The 17,850-nt window shown below is 40.9% G+C and overlaps 2 protein-coding genes across 2 annotated transcripts in view; both read right to left on the bottom strand.

Moving 5' to 3' along the window:
* Positions 1 to 1,901, bottom strand: part of C2H9orf57 (chromosome 2 C9orf57 homolog) — a 46,286-nt gene extending 44,385 nt beyond the window's left edge. Inside the window, exon 1 of the mRNA XM_057720629.1 lies at positions 1,747 to 1,901. Coding sequence (XP_057576612.1) covers positions 1,747 to 1,901 — 155 coding nt within the window. The remainder of the gene's footprint in view (positions 1 to 1,746) is intronic.
* Positions 1,902 to 7,526: 5,625 nt separating this feature from the next.
* Positions 7,527 to 8,139, bottom strand: LOC130846110 (NOP protein chaperone 1-like). The gene has a single exon (XM_057724124.1). The coding sequence runs from the start codon at positions 8,122 to 8,124 to the stop codon at positions 7,552 to 7,554; it is 573 nt and encodes a 190-aa protein (XP_057580107.1). The 5' UTR covers positions 8,125 to 8,139; the 3' UTR covers positions 7,527 to 7,551.
* Positions 8,140 to 17,850: the final 9,711 nt, after the last annotated feature.

Raw genomic sequence — 17,850 nt, 5'->3', positions numbered from 1 at the left:
TAACATTGTCCCAGAGGTCTTGTAGGCTATCTTCTGTTCTTTTCATTCTTTTTTTCTTTATTCTTTTCCTCATCAGTGATTATCACCATTCTGTCTTCCAGGTCACTTATTTGCCCTTCTGCCTCAGTTAAACTGCTATTGGTTCCTTCTAGTGTATTGTTCATTTCAGTTATTGTGTTGCATATCTCTGTTTGCTCTTTAATTCTTCTAGGTCTTTGGAAAACTTTTCTTGCAACTTTTTGAGCTTTGCGTCCAGTCTTTTTTCAAAGTCCTGGATCATTTTTACCATCATTATTCTGAATTCTTTTTCTGGAAGAGTGCCTATCTCCTCTTCATTTAGTTGTTTTTCTGGCGTTTTATCTTGTCCCTTCATCTGGTACAAAGTCTTTTGCCTTTTCATTTTCTCTCTCTTTCTGTGGCTGTGGTTTTCAGTTCCACAAGACAAAATACTGCTGATACTGCTTGATTCTGCTGTCTGCCCTCTTCTGGAGGAAGCTGTCTAGGAGTCTTGTGGGTGCTTCCTGGTGGGAGGGACTGATGGTGGGTTGGGCTGGGTGGGTGGAGCTCAGTAAAACTTTAATCTGATTTGGTGGGCGGAGCTCAGTGACACTTTAATCTGCTTGTCTGCCAATGGGTGGGGCTGTATTCCCATCTTGTTGGTTGTTTGGCCTGAGGCTACCCAGCACTGGAGCTTACAGGCTCTTTGGTGGGGCTAATGGCAGACTCTGTGAGAGCTCACACCAATGAGCACTTCCCAGAACCCCTGCCAGCAGTGCCCCTGTCTCCTCAGTGAGCCATAGCTGTCCCCCACCTCTACAGGCAACCCTCCAACACCAGCAGGTAGGTCTGGTTCAGTATCCTATGGGGTCACTGCTCCTTCCCCCTGGGTCCTGGTGAGCACACTTTTTTGTGTGCCCTCTAAGAGTGGAGTGTCTGTTTCCCCCAGTCCTGTGGAGATCCTGCAATCAAATCCCACTGGCTTTCAAAGTGTGATCCTCTGGGGATTCCTCCTCCCGTTGCTGGACTCCCAGGTTGGGAAGCCTGACGCAGGGCTCAGAATCCTCACTTTAGTGAGTGGACTTCTGTTGTATAACTGTCCTCCAGCTTGTGAGTCACCCACCCAGCATTTATGGGATTTGATTTTAACGCAATTCCGCCCCTCCTACCATCTCATTGCAGCTTCTCCTTTGTCTCTGGATGTGAGGTGGTTTTTTTGGTGAGTTCCAGTGTCTTTCCATTGATAATTGTTCAGCAGTTAGTTGTCATTCCAGTGCTCTTGCAAGAGGAAGTGAGCGCACGTCCTCCTACTCCGCCATCTTGATTCCTCCTTCCTCTTCACTTTTAAAATCTGCTTGCTGTGCTGAGATAAGAACAAGATGACCTAGCAATCAACTGTAACCTTGAGATGTTCTGATAAGTATGGACTGTTCTGCTCCTGCTTCTGCAAATTTCTGTTTGGAAACCCCCTGCACATAACCCATAGCAACTCCTGTGCTCTGTAACTGCCCATAACCTATAGTAACCAGGTAACCAATCAACCAATGCTAAGTGTAACCATGTGCACTGACCCCTATAAAAGTAAAGCTCACCCTGAGTTCGGGGCCCCAGAACTTTAGAGCTTTAGCTCGTCTGGGACCACCGGCTTAATAAACCTGAGTTCTCCAACTCTCTGATTGTGGTGCTTGGTTTCTCAACAGATTGATTCGATTTCCACAACATTTCTGGAGACTCCAGTGAGATTCCAACCATGCCGGCCCCTTGAGCTGCCGGACTGGTGGCTTGACCCGATCAGGATGAAGGAGCTCCGAAACAAAGAGGAGGTGTGCTACCTGATGGTTTTCCAGGTTGTTTTTCGGACCAGTGCTCTGACTCTCTGGATGGCTGGCCCTGGCCGGACTCATTGAAGCGATGGACCAACTCACCAGGAACGGCCATGGGATAAGGTAAGGCTCCAGGGCACAGAACCTACTCAGGTCCTATCTCTGGATGGAAGAGGAGCTTAATCACCTCCTATGGTCTTCAGTAAGAAGACTACCAGGTAGGGACCTTCCCAGAGTGGGGAGGCACTATGATAAACTCTGGTCTGAATGTGTGTGTGAGTGAGAGCCCTGGTTTGTCCTCGTTCTAGGGCAGTTGTGTGGCTCCTTCTCCTTCGTGGCTGTGGAGTCTGAGTGGGCCCTAACCTGTGGTTCTGTGGTGACCTCATATGGCTCAGGGTGATATCTGTCTCTGGGGGGCCCAGTCTCTCCCTGCGAGTCAGGTTCAGGTCAGGAGCTTAAACTGACCCGCCAAAGGTAGGAGGCACCTAAGTTCCCCATGGGGACATGGCCAGGTGGACACCTGAATGGTCTCCTCTTTTGAGGGGACATCCACCCTTGTTTGTTTTCTGCACCACTGACACAGGGCAGGATAGTGGGGGAGGGGGAGGGGGGATTGGTTACTGATTTGATTTAGAAATTGTGTATGTCCAAATGGCCCTTTTGCCTTAGGGCCCTACCCCAAAATTTTCTTAAAACTTTAAGGCTCACTCTCCCTTTCCGTCAGCTGACTCTTTGAGCCGACTTATTGTAAAATTAGGTTTTCCCTGAAAGACTTGCCCCTTTTGCCAGACAGATCTGCACCTCTCTCTCTAGGTCCCCTGGGCCGGTCCGTGTGGAGCAGCACTCTCTGATGTGTTCATGTATACTTTTGGATTCTAGTTACGAGGCTGCCTTCCTCTGTCACCTTTCCTTCATAATCCTGATTCCCCAAGGATTTCAGGCTCTTCACTTAGGCGAGTAGCACGCAAACTGCTCCTCCGCCTGCTCAGTGCCCTCGAGAGGGTCAATCATCCCAGACCCCCTCCGGAGCCCCACCTGAAGTTATTCCTCCACAAATCCCATTATAAGGGACTGCCTCCTTTCAGCCCCATCTCCCTGAGACATTTAACGATCAGGGCCATCTTCAAGGAGGCATGTAATCGTGCTGTCTAGGAATACTGGGCTTTCCAGGAGTGGTGATATCAGTGCTACCTAGGTTATAAGGCCCTAAGACAAGGCCCTTTCTGTGTGTGCCCCTCTCCTTCCTGGTCAAAGAGGTAAATTACACTTGTCAACAATGGGGAAACAAAGTCATCTTAGGAGGAACTTGCTTGTATCTTTGAGAGGTAAATGTCTTATCTGGTCATCTAAGGAACACTCATCTGCTATCTTTTTAAATGCAGGTTTAAAAAAGAAAGAGAGGCAAAGTAATTTAAAACTTGACTTGTCAAAGATAAATAGAAATCCTAAATGTCTTTTCTGTAAACAGTAAGAGGGTTTAGCTATCTAGATAGGTCACCTCTAGATAGGTGACCTCGATTTGTTCCATCTGCTAGAAGCCAATTTAAATCCAACCCCTTGTGACTGATGGCTTTTATGTTATACCTGACTCAGTACTGAAATTTTAGAATGAAAATTATGTTGCCTCTGTGTTTGTTTGTGTGTTCATATGTATCTATATGTTTGTTGTAGGTGTATGGTATCACCAAAAGAATTCATAAAAGAGCTCTAATAGGCTTAAAAAAGTTATTAAGTGCTTACAAATACTCAGAAATAGAAAATAATCTGGCCAGAATGAATTTCAGGTTCATGACATCTGGAAAATTCAGTACTAAACTGATATCTGGTATTGAAGATGGCTTAAGCTTGTTGGTTTGATTAATACAGACGTTTTAGAGTCGTCAACATTAAGAATAATTTTATATAAATTTTTATTTTGCCTAGGTGTAATATAAGTGAAATAAAATCTTATTACATCTGTTACAAATTTGTCAGCAAGAAAAGTAACTTGATGTAAAGAGATTCCTAAGGAAAGAAAATGTAAATGAGATAAAAGCTTTTAGGTAAACTCTGTCAAGAAAAATTATGCTTTAGGAATATCTACCTAAAATAGTCTCTCCAGATCCCGGTAATGGGAAGTTCTGGAGTTGCCCTAAATTAAGTGATGAAAGCTTATTGACCAGCTAGATCATTCCCAAATAAAAAAAGATACTAAAACATTAATTACTGAACATTGTCTTCCTTTTACAGAGAAACAAAAGGGTATTTAGGACTATTGATGAATGTTTGGTGCCACTTTCTGTAAAAAAGCAAATGTTTTTAGAAAATATCACTGGTATTTATGTTCACCAATCTATAGAATGCTATCATAAAGGACAGTTCATGGTTGCTTAAGGAAAGTAGGATGTATGTTTTCAGTAAAAAAGGCCTGAAGAACGGAATTACATTTTATTAAGAAAAAAAGTAGGTTTGACTTCTGTTTCTGAATGGGAAATAAAGTAATGATACAGAAAGTGATAAGGAGGTTTGTGAAAAGTAGATCCTGAGAAAAGAGTTTTGTGCATGATCAGGATTGACTAAATTTAGATAAATTTAGTTGAGTAAATCAATTTTAAAAGTAACTGGTGCAAAACAAATTTGGCTTTTCTCTCTGTTAAGAAGACAAGTTTTCTTAAAATGTTAAACTGCCTTTTGATAACAGATTTTAAGTTTCCTTACCTTTTAAGTGATCTGTATTTGCCTTTGAAATATTGTTTCACAGGGACCTGTGAGCCTATCTGACTAAGTGTTCTAAACCCTTTTTGGTATTTGTTTTTAGCAAAACTTCCTAAAACAAATTTTGATAAAGTCCTTTTGACCTCTAGCTAACTTTGGGATGCTTCAAAGGGCCCCTGAAACATCCCAAAGAGAGATATAAACCTGGTTCACTTGGTACATTAAGTTACATGGGAAGCATTATCAAACAAATAATAAATCTTGGATTTTAATGCATGGTAATTGTTATTAATATAGATATTCTAGAAATTATATGGAGTTCCTAAAATTCTGATATGTCCTGGTAAAATGTTATCAGTCATAATTCTAGTTATTATCTTAAAATGTTGTATGTCACAACAGTAACCAAATTGGCCTTGCGATCAGATTTTAAACACACCTTCTTAGGCCTTACGTCTTAAGACGATTCTGCTTTTATTCTGGTGCCTTTGCAAAAATGCTTCCTCTTCAAGAAGATTTATAAAAAGGACTTTTGGATAAATACAAGTTTCTGACTTTCAGACCATAATGCTGAACGAGATTAAAAAAAAAAAATTGAAAAATCCTAAAAAAACCCCTGATGGCTTCATAAGCTGTTAACAAAAAGAATGTTACATAGGACTGAGTAAACTGGTAAATATGGTTATAAGTTTTATGGTTTCTATCTAAAAAATTACTGGTTTAAATCTGTGTTTTCCAAGTGTAAGGAAAATCTTCCCCTCAAACTAATTATGATTTACAATAATTTGGTAAATTATACTTTTGTAAATCAGGATTGAAACATTTATCTTTTCTCTCTGTTCCCTCCAGACATTGGAAACTCTTAGGTTTCCAGCAGCTTTATCAGATAAATTAGAAAGGCTACCTCACTAACATGTATAGAAAACTCAAGGTATTTTGGGAACCTTGAAAAGGGAGGAATTCACCTACATCTGTTAGGCAAAAATCTGTGATAAGCCCAAGTCCTTGGCATGGCTTTCCTAGCCCTGAGAGGTCTTTTAAAAGTCCAGTCTGAGGCTCCTTTTTTTTTTTTTTTTTTTTTTCCATGTCTGTTTTATTATAAAATAGTAGACTTTGTCTAACAGTTTCTTCCTCTCCTAATTTGAAACCCCCTCAGCCCAGTGGTCCCCAGGTGCACATTGGATTAGAATCACCTGGGAGCTTTAATTTGACTACTATATGTCTTGGCATGTTTCACCTTGGGTTTATCTGCCTGGGACTCTCTGCACTTCCTGGACTTGGGTAGCTATTTCTTTTCCCATGTTAGGGAAGTTTTCAACTATAGTCTCTTCCACTATTTTCTCAGGTCCTTTCTCTCTCTCTCCTCCTTCTGGGACCCCTATAATGCGAATGTTGGTGCATTTAACATTGTCCCAGAGGTCTCTTAGGCTGTCTTCAGTTCTTTTCAGTCTTTTTTCTTTATTCTTTTCCGCATCAGTGATTATCACCATTCTGTCTTCCAGGTCACTTATTCGTCCTTCTGCCTCAGTTAATCTGCTATTGGTTCCTTCCAGTGTATTTTTCATTTCAGTTATTGTGTTGCATATCTCTGTTTGTTTGTTCTTTAATTCTTCTAGGTCTTTGGTAAACTTTTCTTGCAAACTTTTCGATCTTTGCATCCAATCTTTTTTCAAAGTCCTGGATCATCTTCACCATCATTATTCTGAATTCTTTTTCTGGAAGAGTGCCTATCTCCTCTTCATTTAGTTGTTTTTCTGGGGTTTTATCTTGTCCCTTCATCTGGTACAAAGTCTTTTGCCTTTTCATTTTCTGTCTTTCTGTGGCTGTGAGTTTCAGTTCCACAAGATGAAATAGTGCTGATACTGCTTGATTCTTCTGTCTGCCCTCTTGTGGAGGAAGCTGTCTAGGAGGCTCGTGGGTGCTTCCTGATGGGAGGGACTGATGGTGGGTTGGGCTGGGTGGGTGGAGCTCAGTAAAACTTTAATCTGATTTGGTGGGCGGAGCTCAGTGACACTTTAATCTGCTTGTCTGCCAATGGGTGGGGCTGTGTTCCCACCCTGGTGGTCGTTTGGCCTGAGGCGGCCCAGCCCTGGAGCTTACAGGCTCTTTGGTGGAGCTAGCTAATGGTGGACTCTGGAAGGGCTCACGCCAATAAGCACTTCTCAGAACCCCTGCTGCCAGTTCCCCTGTCTCCTCGGTGAGCCACAGCTGCCCCCCACCTCTGCAGGCAACCCTCCAACACCAGCAGGTAGGTCTGGTTCAGTATCCTATGGGGTCACTGCTCCTTCCCCCTGGGTCCTGGTGAGCACACTTTTTTGTGTGCCCTCCAAGAGTGGAGTCTCTGTTTCCCCAAGTCCTGTGGAGATCCTGCAATCAAATCCCGCTGGCTTTCAAAGTCTGATTCTCTGGGGATTCTTCCTCCCGTTGCTGGACTGGCAGGTTAGGAAGCCTGAGGTGGGGCTCAGAACCCTCAGGACTTCTGCGGTATAACTGTTCTCCAGCTTGTGAGTCACCCACCCAGCATTTATGGGATTTGATTTTAACGCGATTGCGCCCCTCCTACCGTCTCATTGTGGCTTCTCCTTTGTCTCTGGATGTGGGGTGGTTTTTCTTTTTGGTGAGTTCCAGTGTCTTTCTGTCGATGGTTGTTCAGCAGTTGTAATTCCGGTGCTCTTGCAAGAGGGAGTGAGCGCACGTCCTCCTATTCCGCCATCTTGATTCTTCTCCACCTGGGAGCTCTGCGTTTATGTTCAGTGGCTTTAATTCAACTTGTTCTCTGTTGTTGGACAGTATTTACTTTTTGCTATTTTAAATGTCGCAATCTTATATAGAAATTTGTAAACAAAACTGTATTTGCTTAATTAGAATAAATTCCTAGAGGTGGACTCTCTGATTGAAAGGATACAGCAATCTTAGACTTCCCTGGCGGTCCAGTTGTTAAGACTCCGTGCTTCCACTGCAGGGGGCTCGGGTTCGATCCCTGGTCAGGGAACTAGGATCCCACATGCAGGCATCTATCACCTGTTTCTTGGATCATTTATTTCCCTGTCTCTTTTTTTTCACTGGCAGGACTATCCAGAACCTCTATCTTGCCTCTTCCATCTTCTGAATGAGGAAGCTTAATGTTATCGATGGTGACTTCACCTTCAGAAGAGGTGCTGTCACCTTCATCCTCAGATTCTGAACTGTCCTCTGAACTGTTTTGGGAATTCTCTTCTGAACTGTCCTCTTCTTTTGAATCAGACTGATTCATCTCAAACAAGGCCACATCCATTTGTATAACTTTTCCCAGAGTCTCGTCAATATTTTCAATATTGAAATGCCCAGGTGGGGCAGCTGCCATTTCTTTTCTTAGCTTTTCATTTGCGTGAGCCATCTGCGGCAGAAAGGTCTGTACTTGGTCCAGTAAGGGACTCCTCTCTATCCGAACTGTTTGAAGAGTGGAATTCTTCCTGGAATTAGGCTTGGAGTTGATGAGCAACTTGTCCCATATACCTCCGCGTCCGCTGCTCCCCGCTGTCAGCAGCTCCTTGGACACCGAGACCCCCGAGCCGTCCAGGGAAGACGACGAACAGCTCGGGCCGGACTGGGGTTCACCGTGGACCTCCATGCTGCTCTCTAGTCTTCAGAGAGAGGCTCCTTATAAAAGTTTCAACAAAGCCAAAAGCCTACATGATCAATTATAGTTACATAAATTATCAGGCCAAGTTTCTCTTGAGACCAGACTTATTTTGCAAACAAATTAGTCTTAATCTGGTTATATTCGGTAAAAATGAGGGTAATTTTAGAGGGAAAAGATTATGTTTCAATAAAGATTATGTGCCAGTTTTGCTGCTGGAGGTGTGTATTTGCTAAGATTCACTCCCTGGATAGTTCCTTGCTGTTACACTATAGTAATGTAAAGTCCAACTGAGTTTTTAAAAGGGACCCTCTAAATTTGTTTCTGAAGCTTATCTCAGTAATCTGTCTTTGGATAAAAACCAGATGCCTCACAACCTGCAACCATGGGATTATGGATACTAAAAGGGACGTAATTTAAAGGACAATCTGCAACCTAGATGGAAGGACACTTATCAGAGGAAAAACTACACTCACACCAGGACAAGAAGAAGCTGACATCAGAAATAGACAGCTAGCCCAAGATGCTAGACCTGACTCGTATGAGCACTTATAATGTTTTCTTGACTTCTTAGACCTTTATGTATAAATCGAATGTTTTTCTATCATGGGCACAATCCTATGCTAATTTAAAAAATCAATCCAATTCTTGGGTTTTCAGCCAATTGCCTATGACTAGTACTTTTGGGTTGCCTTGGTGGATTTCTCCCCTCCAAGGCTCTAATTGGATGGCCCATAAAAAAAATTTTACTCTAGAAAAAGAAAAAAAATTATAGTCCTGTTCAGGGGATCCCCTTGCCTGGCCAATTAATAATACCTGCTCAGATTTCTGCTTTAAGCAACCCATTCCGAAGTCCTGACCTCTTCAAAAACTGGTTTGGCGTGGGAAGCTCGTGGCTTAAGTATTTACTTGTAACTCTATTGATGCTACTAGCTATATTATTTGTAATTTTCCTGCTTTTCAAGATTATTGCTTCTTGTATTACCAAATGTGTGACTGAACCGCCAACAAAAATAATGATGACTAGGCTACTTGAAGCAGTTGATCAAATATATAGTTCTGTATGTGATCAATGATTGTAATAGTGTAACTCGATATGGGAAGATGCAACAAGAGGGAATTTTCCTGGACCATAACAGATTAGGAATACAGGTGGTCCAGAGAGCTTTGGCTTTTGTTACAAAGACCTAGCCCAGTACTGGCACATTGCGTGGCCTATCGGGGAGATCTTCATCAACCTAGGAAAGAGCCTTCCTAGCACTGTGGGATAAAATGGTCATGAAATGCCTCCCAAAGCATGGTCACATTTGTGACCATGAGGGGGCCCTGTCAACTATAACTTGGAACTTGCCATCTGCCTGCACAAGGACTAAATCAACTTGTGCTGCTGTAGCTACTAACCTTCCACATCCTCTGAAGGGAATTCAGGGTGAAGACCAAAAAATGAGGCACTCTGTGGTTTGGAGGATGGGCAAAACAGGTCTTTAGATAGTTAGATGTTTTCAGGAACTGATTCTATGAGTCCGACCCTTGCATCTCCTCATATCTAGAAAAACACTAAATCCCTACATGATGACATCTTCTCCTCATGATTAGCAAAACCCCCTACCAAAAAAAAAAAATCCTCCTTTTTCCTACTTCCCTTAGCCCAAGGTAAATTATTAGAGGTCCCAGTTTATGAAGACAGAGACCTCACCAGGAAACACAGGTCTCTACAGATTGGAAACTGGAAAGATGATGAGTGGCCTCCTAAACACATAAGCCAATATTATGGGCCAGCCACTTGGGCAGAAGATGGGTCCTGGGGCTACCGAACCCCAATTTACATGCTTAACAGAATTATCTGGCTCCAGGCGGTAGTTAAAATCATTACTAATGAAATGGCCAAGGCTCTTAATTTATTGGCAGAACAACAAACCAAGATACATAATGCTATTTATCAGAATCACCTGGCCCTAGATTACTTACTGGATGCAGAGGGGGGTGTCTGTGGGAAGTTCAATCTCAGTAACTGTTGTCTACAGATAGATGATAAGGACAAAGTTATAAAAAATAACCAACAAGGGGCTTCCTAGGTGGCGCAGTGGTTGGGAATCCGCCTGCCAAAGCAGGGGACACGGGTTCGAGCCCTGCTCCAGGAGGATCCCACATGCCGCGGAGCGGCTGAGCCCGTGCGCCACAACTGTTGAGCCTGCGCTTTAGAGCCCGTGAACCACAGCTGTTGAGCCCATGTGCTGCAACTACTGAAGCCCACGCGCCTGGAGCCCGTGCTCCGCAACAAGAGAAGCGACGGCAATGAGGAGCCTGCGCACCACAATGAAGAGGAGCCCCCACTCGCCGCAACTAAAAAGAAAGCCCGCGTTCAGCAAAAAAGACCCAACACAGCCAATTAAATAAATAAATTAATTAAAAAAAAAATAACCAACAAGATGACTAAAATAGCTCATGTCCCAGTCCAGACTTGGAGGGGATAGAATCCTGGAGAGCTTTTTGGGGGATGGTTCTCTTACTTAGGAGGATTCAAAACTCTTTGTGGAAATAGTTCTACTCCTCCTTGGGACCTGCCTCCTCTTACCTTGCCTTTTGCCATTATTCATGAGGATAATTTCCAGCCTACCTGAAGCCACTGTGGATAGGAGGGCCACCGCACACCTCCTAGCCCTGAGAGGTTACCAGCCCCTGGGCCTAGAAGATCAAGAGGTTGATGCCTTATAAGATTTAAGGGGCATCAAGACGGGGGGAATGAAGAGGAAAATTAGAAGTTTGTGCTCAGCTAGAAATAACTTCATGCTTGCTCTGCTTCTGTAAAATCTGCTTGCTGCACTAAGGTAAGAACAAGATGACCTAGCAATCAACTGTAACCTTAAGATGTTCTGATAAGTATGGACTGTTCAGCTCCTGCTCCTGCAAGTTTCTGTTTGGAAACCCCCTGCACATAACCCATAGCAACTCCTGTGCTCTGTAACTGCCCATAACCTATAGTAACCAGGTAACCAATCAACCAATGCTAAGTGTAACCATGTGCACTGACCCCTACAAAAGTAAAGCTTACCCTGAGCTCGGGGCCTCAGAACTTTAGAGCGTTAGCTCATCTGGGACCACCGGCTTAATAAACCTGAGTTCTCCAACCCTCCGATAGTGGTGCTTGGTTTCTCGAAAGACCGATTAAATTTCCGCAACAAGACAATTTTAACAACCTGTGGCTTTTTTGCCTCTTTAAACCCCTGACTCTTTCAATTTTACCCAAGTGGTAATTCCTAAAATCCCAAATAAAACTTTTTGTTTTTTGCAGCCTCAATACTGATTATTATTTGACAAGAGTAACGGGTAGGCTGAAAAATCATCATTGATTAATATTAGTATCATCATCAGGCTGACATTGGAGGGATTTGCCCCACAATCATCTTGATTACAAAGATACTCCCAATGAAGTGGCATGAAAATATACCATTTCCTGGTATGAGGGAAGAAAATAAATTTCCCTCTACCCTTCTGGCTGAGACCCCCTGTAATAAAGACAAATTAAAAAGAGAATAACAAGCCGAAGTTTAATAACATGTATACCTCCTGTATACACAGGAGAAACTGATAAACTCCTCAAAGTGGCCCAAGCCACCACCTTAAATATCATCTTCAGCTAGTGACAAAGGAAGGATGTTTGGAGTGAGAGGGTAGCCAGTAATGGGAGGATACCAGAAAAAGCAGGGTAAATAAGGGTAAGGTTTGTTATGCAGACTTAAATGCCTTCTCCATTGATGAGGTTCTTACGATTTAGGCATCCTCCCATTCTTGGTACAGAGAGGGAGACACACTTACAGATGGAGATTTCCTTTATAAAATGTAAATTTCCCTTACAAAAAGGTAACTTCTACTCTGTTTTCAGAGCATTTCTTGGATCTTGTTTCTCAAAATAATCAGCTCAAAACAATCATGCCAAAGAGATATATTTTGAGATGGCACCTTCTACCACCTCTTGCTGGATGTGTCTGATGGACTAACAGAGATGCTGTAAGAGTCCTTGGTTTACAGGTGAGTTTGTATATATGGCTTGAGGAACAAGATTAGACTTCCTTCAAGGTGCCATAATGCATTAGTGTTCTCACCATTCACTTAGTAAGTATTTATTGCTGGTTTTTGAAATTTCCTATTTAACATGTGTGTTAGTTTCCTAGGTCGGCAGTAACAGATTACCACAAACTGGGTGGCTTAAAACCACAAACATTCTTTCAGTTCTGGAGGTTAGAAGTCTGAAATCAAGGTGTTGGCAGCACCATCCTCTTTCTGAAGGCTCTAGAGGAGCATATTTCCTTGCCTTGCTCCCTGCTTCTGGTGTTTGCCAGCAATCTTTGGCATTCCTTGGCTTGCAGCTGCATCACTCCAAACTTTGGTTCCATCTTCACGTGGCCTTCTTCCCTGTGTCTGTGTTCAAATTCCCTTTTAAAGATACCAGTAGTCACTTAGGGCTGCCATCTGGGTGGGTGGGGTCTTAGTTTCTGCAGAACAACTCAAAAAAATGCATCAGACTGTTATGTATATCCCTGAGGTGGAACTAGGTAGGAGTCCTGTGACTCTGTTTTATTGCTGAACTCTTGTTTAAGCTATCATTACTTCTCTTGCTTGACTGCTTTTCCTTTCTTTCTGCATTCCCTTGCTTCTCTAGTTAGTAACTGCTTGAGTCTGATCTTTGGAACTTGGGGAAGGCCTAGGAGACTAAAGCCTTTTTCTATAAACAAGGAATGGAGGACACAGAGGTGCATTTGTACCTGGGAAGATCCTACAGGGACCTGCTTGGTTTCAGTCCCCCTTTTTCTTTGATACTCCTCAGTCTGGATGGGAACAGGAGCAAAACAAGATAGGAAATACATTTTTGGATAGAAAGGTTAATCATAGACTTGACAGGGGAACTTGGTTGTAGGGGGACTTAGTTTCAACCCCATGTGACTAGGAAGCCATGACACTATTGAATTGATAGAGATTCTTTTTCTTTCCACTTTTTCTATTGTCTTACTCCACCTCTCTTTGGTTTGAAAAAGCCTTCTTAGACAATACAGGTAGAGGAAGGCCCAATGGGCATACTGGACTAACAATAATGCAATGATTAAATGAAAAAAAAGAAGCAAAATAAGAAAGTGATGTGAGCACCGTGTTCTTGAGTTTGCAAGAAAAGGCAGTACTAGTGATTTCTAGAGAGTACTAGTCTATAGCCACAAGACCAGTAGCGCACCTACATGTACCTGACAAGGCATTTAGCACTGCTGGATTTGCTTTGATGCTGGTGATTCTATAGTACTACCCATCACAAACTTCTCTCTGATTCTCAATGCTTCAGTTTCTTTGGAACAAGCCCGATGGATAAACGCTTCTGGGGAAATGGAGACACAATTACACAAAACACATAAACAGGTGTAGGGGAAGAAAAATAATTTTCCCCCTACCCCTCTAGGTTCTTGACTGAGAAACCCCCTGTAATAAAAAACAGATTAACAGGAGAAAAAGAAACAGAAGTTTAATAACATTTTTATGCCCTGCACTCATGGGAGATACCCAGGAAACTGTATAACTCCTGGAAATGGCCCAAGCCACCAACTTAAATAACATTTCAAGCTAAAGACAAAAGAAGATTTTGGGAGAGTGGGGTAGGCAGTTATGGGAGGTTATCAAGCAAAGCTTGGAAAACAAGGGTCTGGTTGTTATGTAGATTTAAATACCTTTTCCATTGATGAGTTTCTTATTATTTAATCACACTTCTCTTCCTGGTATAGAGAGGGAGACACTCTTAAAAATGGAGATTTCCCTTATAAATGTAAATTTCCCTTACAAAAGGTAACCTACTCATTTTCAGAGCTTTTCCTGTGTCTGCTGTTTCTTAAAAATAACCATCTCAAAATAATCCTTAAGACAAAGAGACATATTTTGGAGTGGCATATTCTGCTCCCCTTCACAGGCCAACTGATTTACAGAAGTACACCCCTCTTCAGGATTATTTCTTGATGTATTTGATTCTAATTGGTTTGGTTCATGGAGACTCTGCACCAGAACACTCTTAGGCATACTTTTACTATTACTAATAATAACTATCTCTCTGCTCCAGTTGTATTCTCTCAAGGGTTTTGAATGCTTGCACACAGCCGTGGGCCAGCCAACAAATGGTCTCCTTCAGACTGGAATGACAAAAAAGATCCAAGGAACAAAGACAATGTTAGACTTATGAACCTGACATTATCTCCTCCAAAATAGATACCAAAGAGGCAATTATCACCTAGAATCACTTGCAACATTGTCTTTGATCGAATCTCTTGCTTGGCCAGAGGTTGATCAAAAGGTAGAATTGTCAAACTGATCTCACGTTTACCTTCCTTAGTAGATCGGGTGCTGCTGATCTTGGGAAACCACATCAGCAAAATGAAACTTAACTTTTAGATTTCATATTCTTGTTAATAGTCCATCAGCCCAGAAGTCAGACCATCTGGCTAACCAGTTTGTAATCACCAAGTAACACAGGTGATCTCCTGTTCCTAGGTAACCTCAACCAATCACATGTTTTTATTCCTTATTTTCCTTGTTCCCTATTTTTCATTCTATAAAAGCTTCCTTGCTTCTGCCCCACCTTGAAGTTCCCCAGACTCTTGAGAGGAGACTTCCCATTTCATGAAGTGTTAAAAATTTGTTTGTATTGCCTAAATTGTCCTTTGTAATCATCTTAACAGCACATATTGGGCATTTAAAAATATTGAATTGATCTATGCTAGGCCTTCCTAAATGCAGAACAAGGATTCAACTCTCATAATCACCAGAGCAATTTTCAAAAAATATAGAACTTTAGTTTTAAACCAATCTACTGAATCAGAATTGTTGGAATATAAAGTCTGAGGATTTGTATTAAGTAAAAGTCCCTCAGGATGATTCTAATGCTCAGCTAGGATTGGGTCTAGTAGTATATAATGAGAAATGTGAAAAGAATTTATCTTAACCCACAGAGACGTCGAAGGCATCCTGTTCCTCAGCATTTACTTTCTTTCCTTTGACTCTCTTAAAACAATATCCATAAATAAATATTGAATGCAAAGTGATTATTGACATCGTGGTTATGTATCATGCCTTCCATTTGAGAATGTTTCTGAGTTCTCGTTGATGTTTGGCAGTCTTGCCAGCACATCCTAAATTAAATCAGATAGCTGCTTCTTCTAGCAGGGCATTGGAATGACTCCAGCTAAGAACGGATCCAGTAACAAACAACTTAATTTATGATGGTATAAAAAGCCTCAGCCTCAGAATATCTGTAATTAGGAAGAGTCCAACTGAGACTGAGGTGTGCTAAAATGAATATTCTCCTCTCCTTCCTTTGCATACTGCACACACACAGACACCCACTTCTTATTTTCATAGATTCTCACATACAGAATACACAGTGAAAAATCATTTAGTCTATCATGTGGGCTTTTAGGCTTTTTGAATGAATAAAATATCTTGAAACTGTGATAATCCTAAGGGATAAAGTTGCCCCAACAGCCCTTGAGAGTTTAGAGGAGCTCAGGATTAAAGAAAATAGAGTCCTTTATAAAGATGTTCATGGTACACTCCATACTCTGGCATGTTCTTAAACTAAAATGGACTCATTAATAGGGGTCTACCCTCTGGCTCTACTCCCTGAGTCACCTAGCCTCTACTCATGAATCAGCTAGGATTGACCTCCCCGCATTAATAGGCTAGGTATGAGTGACATAAACCCCTACATACTAATGATTTAAATTAAGACAGAAATTTATTTCTCTCCCATGAAAACAGAGTTCTGAGGCAAGCAGTCCAAAGCTGGTGTGATGAGGCCACCATTAACGTGGACTCTGACTCTTTTCTGTTTGCTTTGCTATTGTCAAAAGGGGGTTTTTCTCTCATGCTCCAAGTAGGAAGCCTGAGTTCCAGGAAGCAGGTCCACAATCTGGCTGGCAGGAAGAAATAGGGGAGGAGAAGAGAGCACAATTCCTTTTTAAAGGACACAGCATTGGCCAGCCAGAGCCATACCTGTTTGCAAAGAGAGCTGGGAAATGTCATCTTTCTTCAAGTCAGCCATGAGGTTTGCTAAAATCTGAGATTCTATTACTAAGGAATAACTGGAGAATAGATAGTGGGGGACAAATCAATGATTTGATCCCATCTCTTTATAGGCGGCCTTTTTTTATCTATTTCTTGTATAGCCTTCAAGAGATATTCTATATAAATAGTCAAGCATACGTGTGTGCATATCCACACCCTGCTTCTTTTTTAAAAAAAAACTAGAAGTCTACAAATTACACTTCACTATTTTGTTTGTTTGTTTTCTGTGTAAAATATATTCAGGAGATCAATTTCTATCTGTCAATATAGATTTATATTATCCTTTTTAAATAGCTGTGGAGTTTCTCCTTAAGCTGAGACACCATAACTATAATCCCATTAATGGCATTTAACTGTGTTTTGGTCTTTTTTTTTTACTATAAATATGCAACAATGGCTATCATTCTAAGTTTGCTCACATGTGTAAACAAATCTATAGGATATATATATGTATGTATGAATGTATATATGTGTGTATATATATATATATATATATATATATATGAAAGGCAATACTTGGTCTAAATTTTGATAGCTATCATCAAATTTCCTCCAAAGAGTTTGTTCCATATTATACTTGCTCAAAAAATGTGATAATGCCTGTTTCCAAACATTCTTACCTCTATAGTGCTATAAATCTGCCCCTCCCTGCCCACGAGTGAAACATATTGCTGCACCATTTTATATGTAATTATCATTTTCCCCCTTGTTTTAAAAGCCATTTGTATTTCTTGTTTTATGAATTCTCTTCATGTTATTTGATCATTTTCCATTGGAATGTAGATTTTTCTTATTGATTTGATCTCATTATGTATTAAAGAAATAAGCCTCTTTTCTGTCCAATGAACTGTATTTTCCTGGTTTATTCCTTGACTTTTAACTTAGTTTATATTATTTTTCCATGCTAAAATGCTTACTTTGTACGGTTTAAATGTATCAGTAAGCTCTTTAAGATTTTCTACATTTTGTTTCTTGCTTAGAAATATTTTGCTTACTCTTATAAAAAAAAAAAACCCATATTTTCTTCTAGTACATTTGTAATTTTCTTTTTTAGGTTTAATTCTTTTCTGTCTGGAATTTATTTTATTATAAAAATGAGGAAGGAATCCAATTTTATTTTTGGCAGATGGTTAACCAGTTGTCCTGTACTATTGTTATTTATTGAATAACCCATCTTTTCTGCACTGAATTTAAATGCCACCTTTATCATATTTTAAATTCCCATAGGTATCTCAGTCTATTTCTGGGCTCTTTATTTTGCTCCATTGATCTGTCTATTTAGGCATCACTACCAAAATGTTTTAAATGCTTGTTGCTTTATACTGTCTTTTCATATACAAGGGTTAATTTGCCTTTATTATTTGTCTCTTTTAGAATTTTCCTAGCTATTTTTGCTTGCTTGCTTTCCCAATGAAATTTAGAGTCTGCTTATTTCATGAAAAAAAAGAAAGCCCTGTTGACATTTATGATAATTTAATAGAAGAAAATATCTTTATGACTGCCAAATGGTGTAGTAATTCATTGATTGTATAACTTTATTTTCTGAAAGTATTTATTGACTCTTTCTCTCCATGTGTATTTTGTTAGTTCTTCCCAAATGCTCTAAGAGCTCTGTAAAAATATGTC

Source organism: Hippopotamus amphibius, chromosome 2, assembly GCF_030028045.1.
Source record: "Hippopotamus amphibius kiboko isolate mHipAmp2 chromosome 2, mHipAmp2.hap2, whole genome shotgun sequence".
Lineage (NCBI taxonomy): Eukaryota > Metazoa > Chordata > Mammalia > Artiodactyla > Hippopotamidae > Hippopotamus > Hippopotamus amphibius.
Note: the sequence above shows the minus strand (reverse complement) of the source record. Positions and strands in the feature narration are given on the sequence as shown.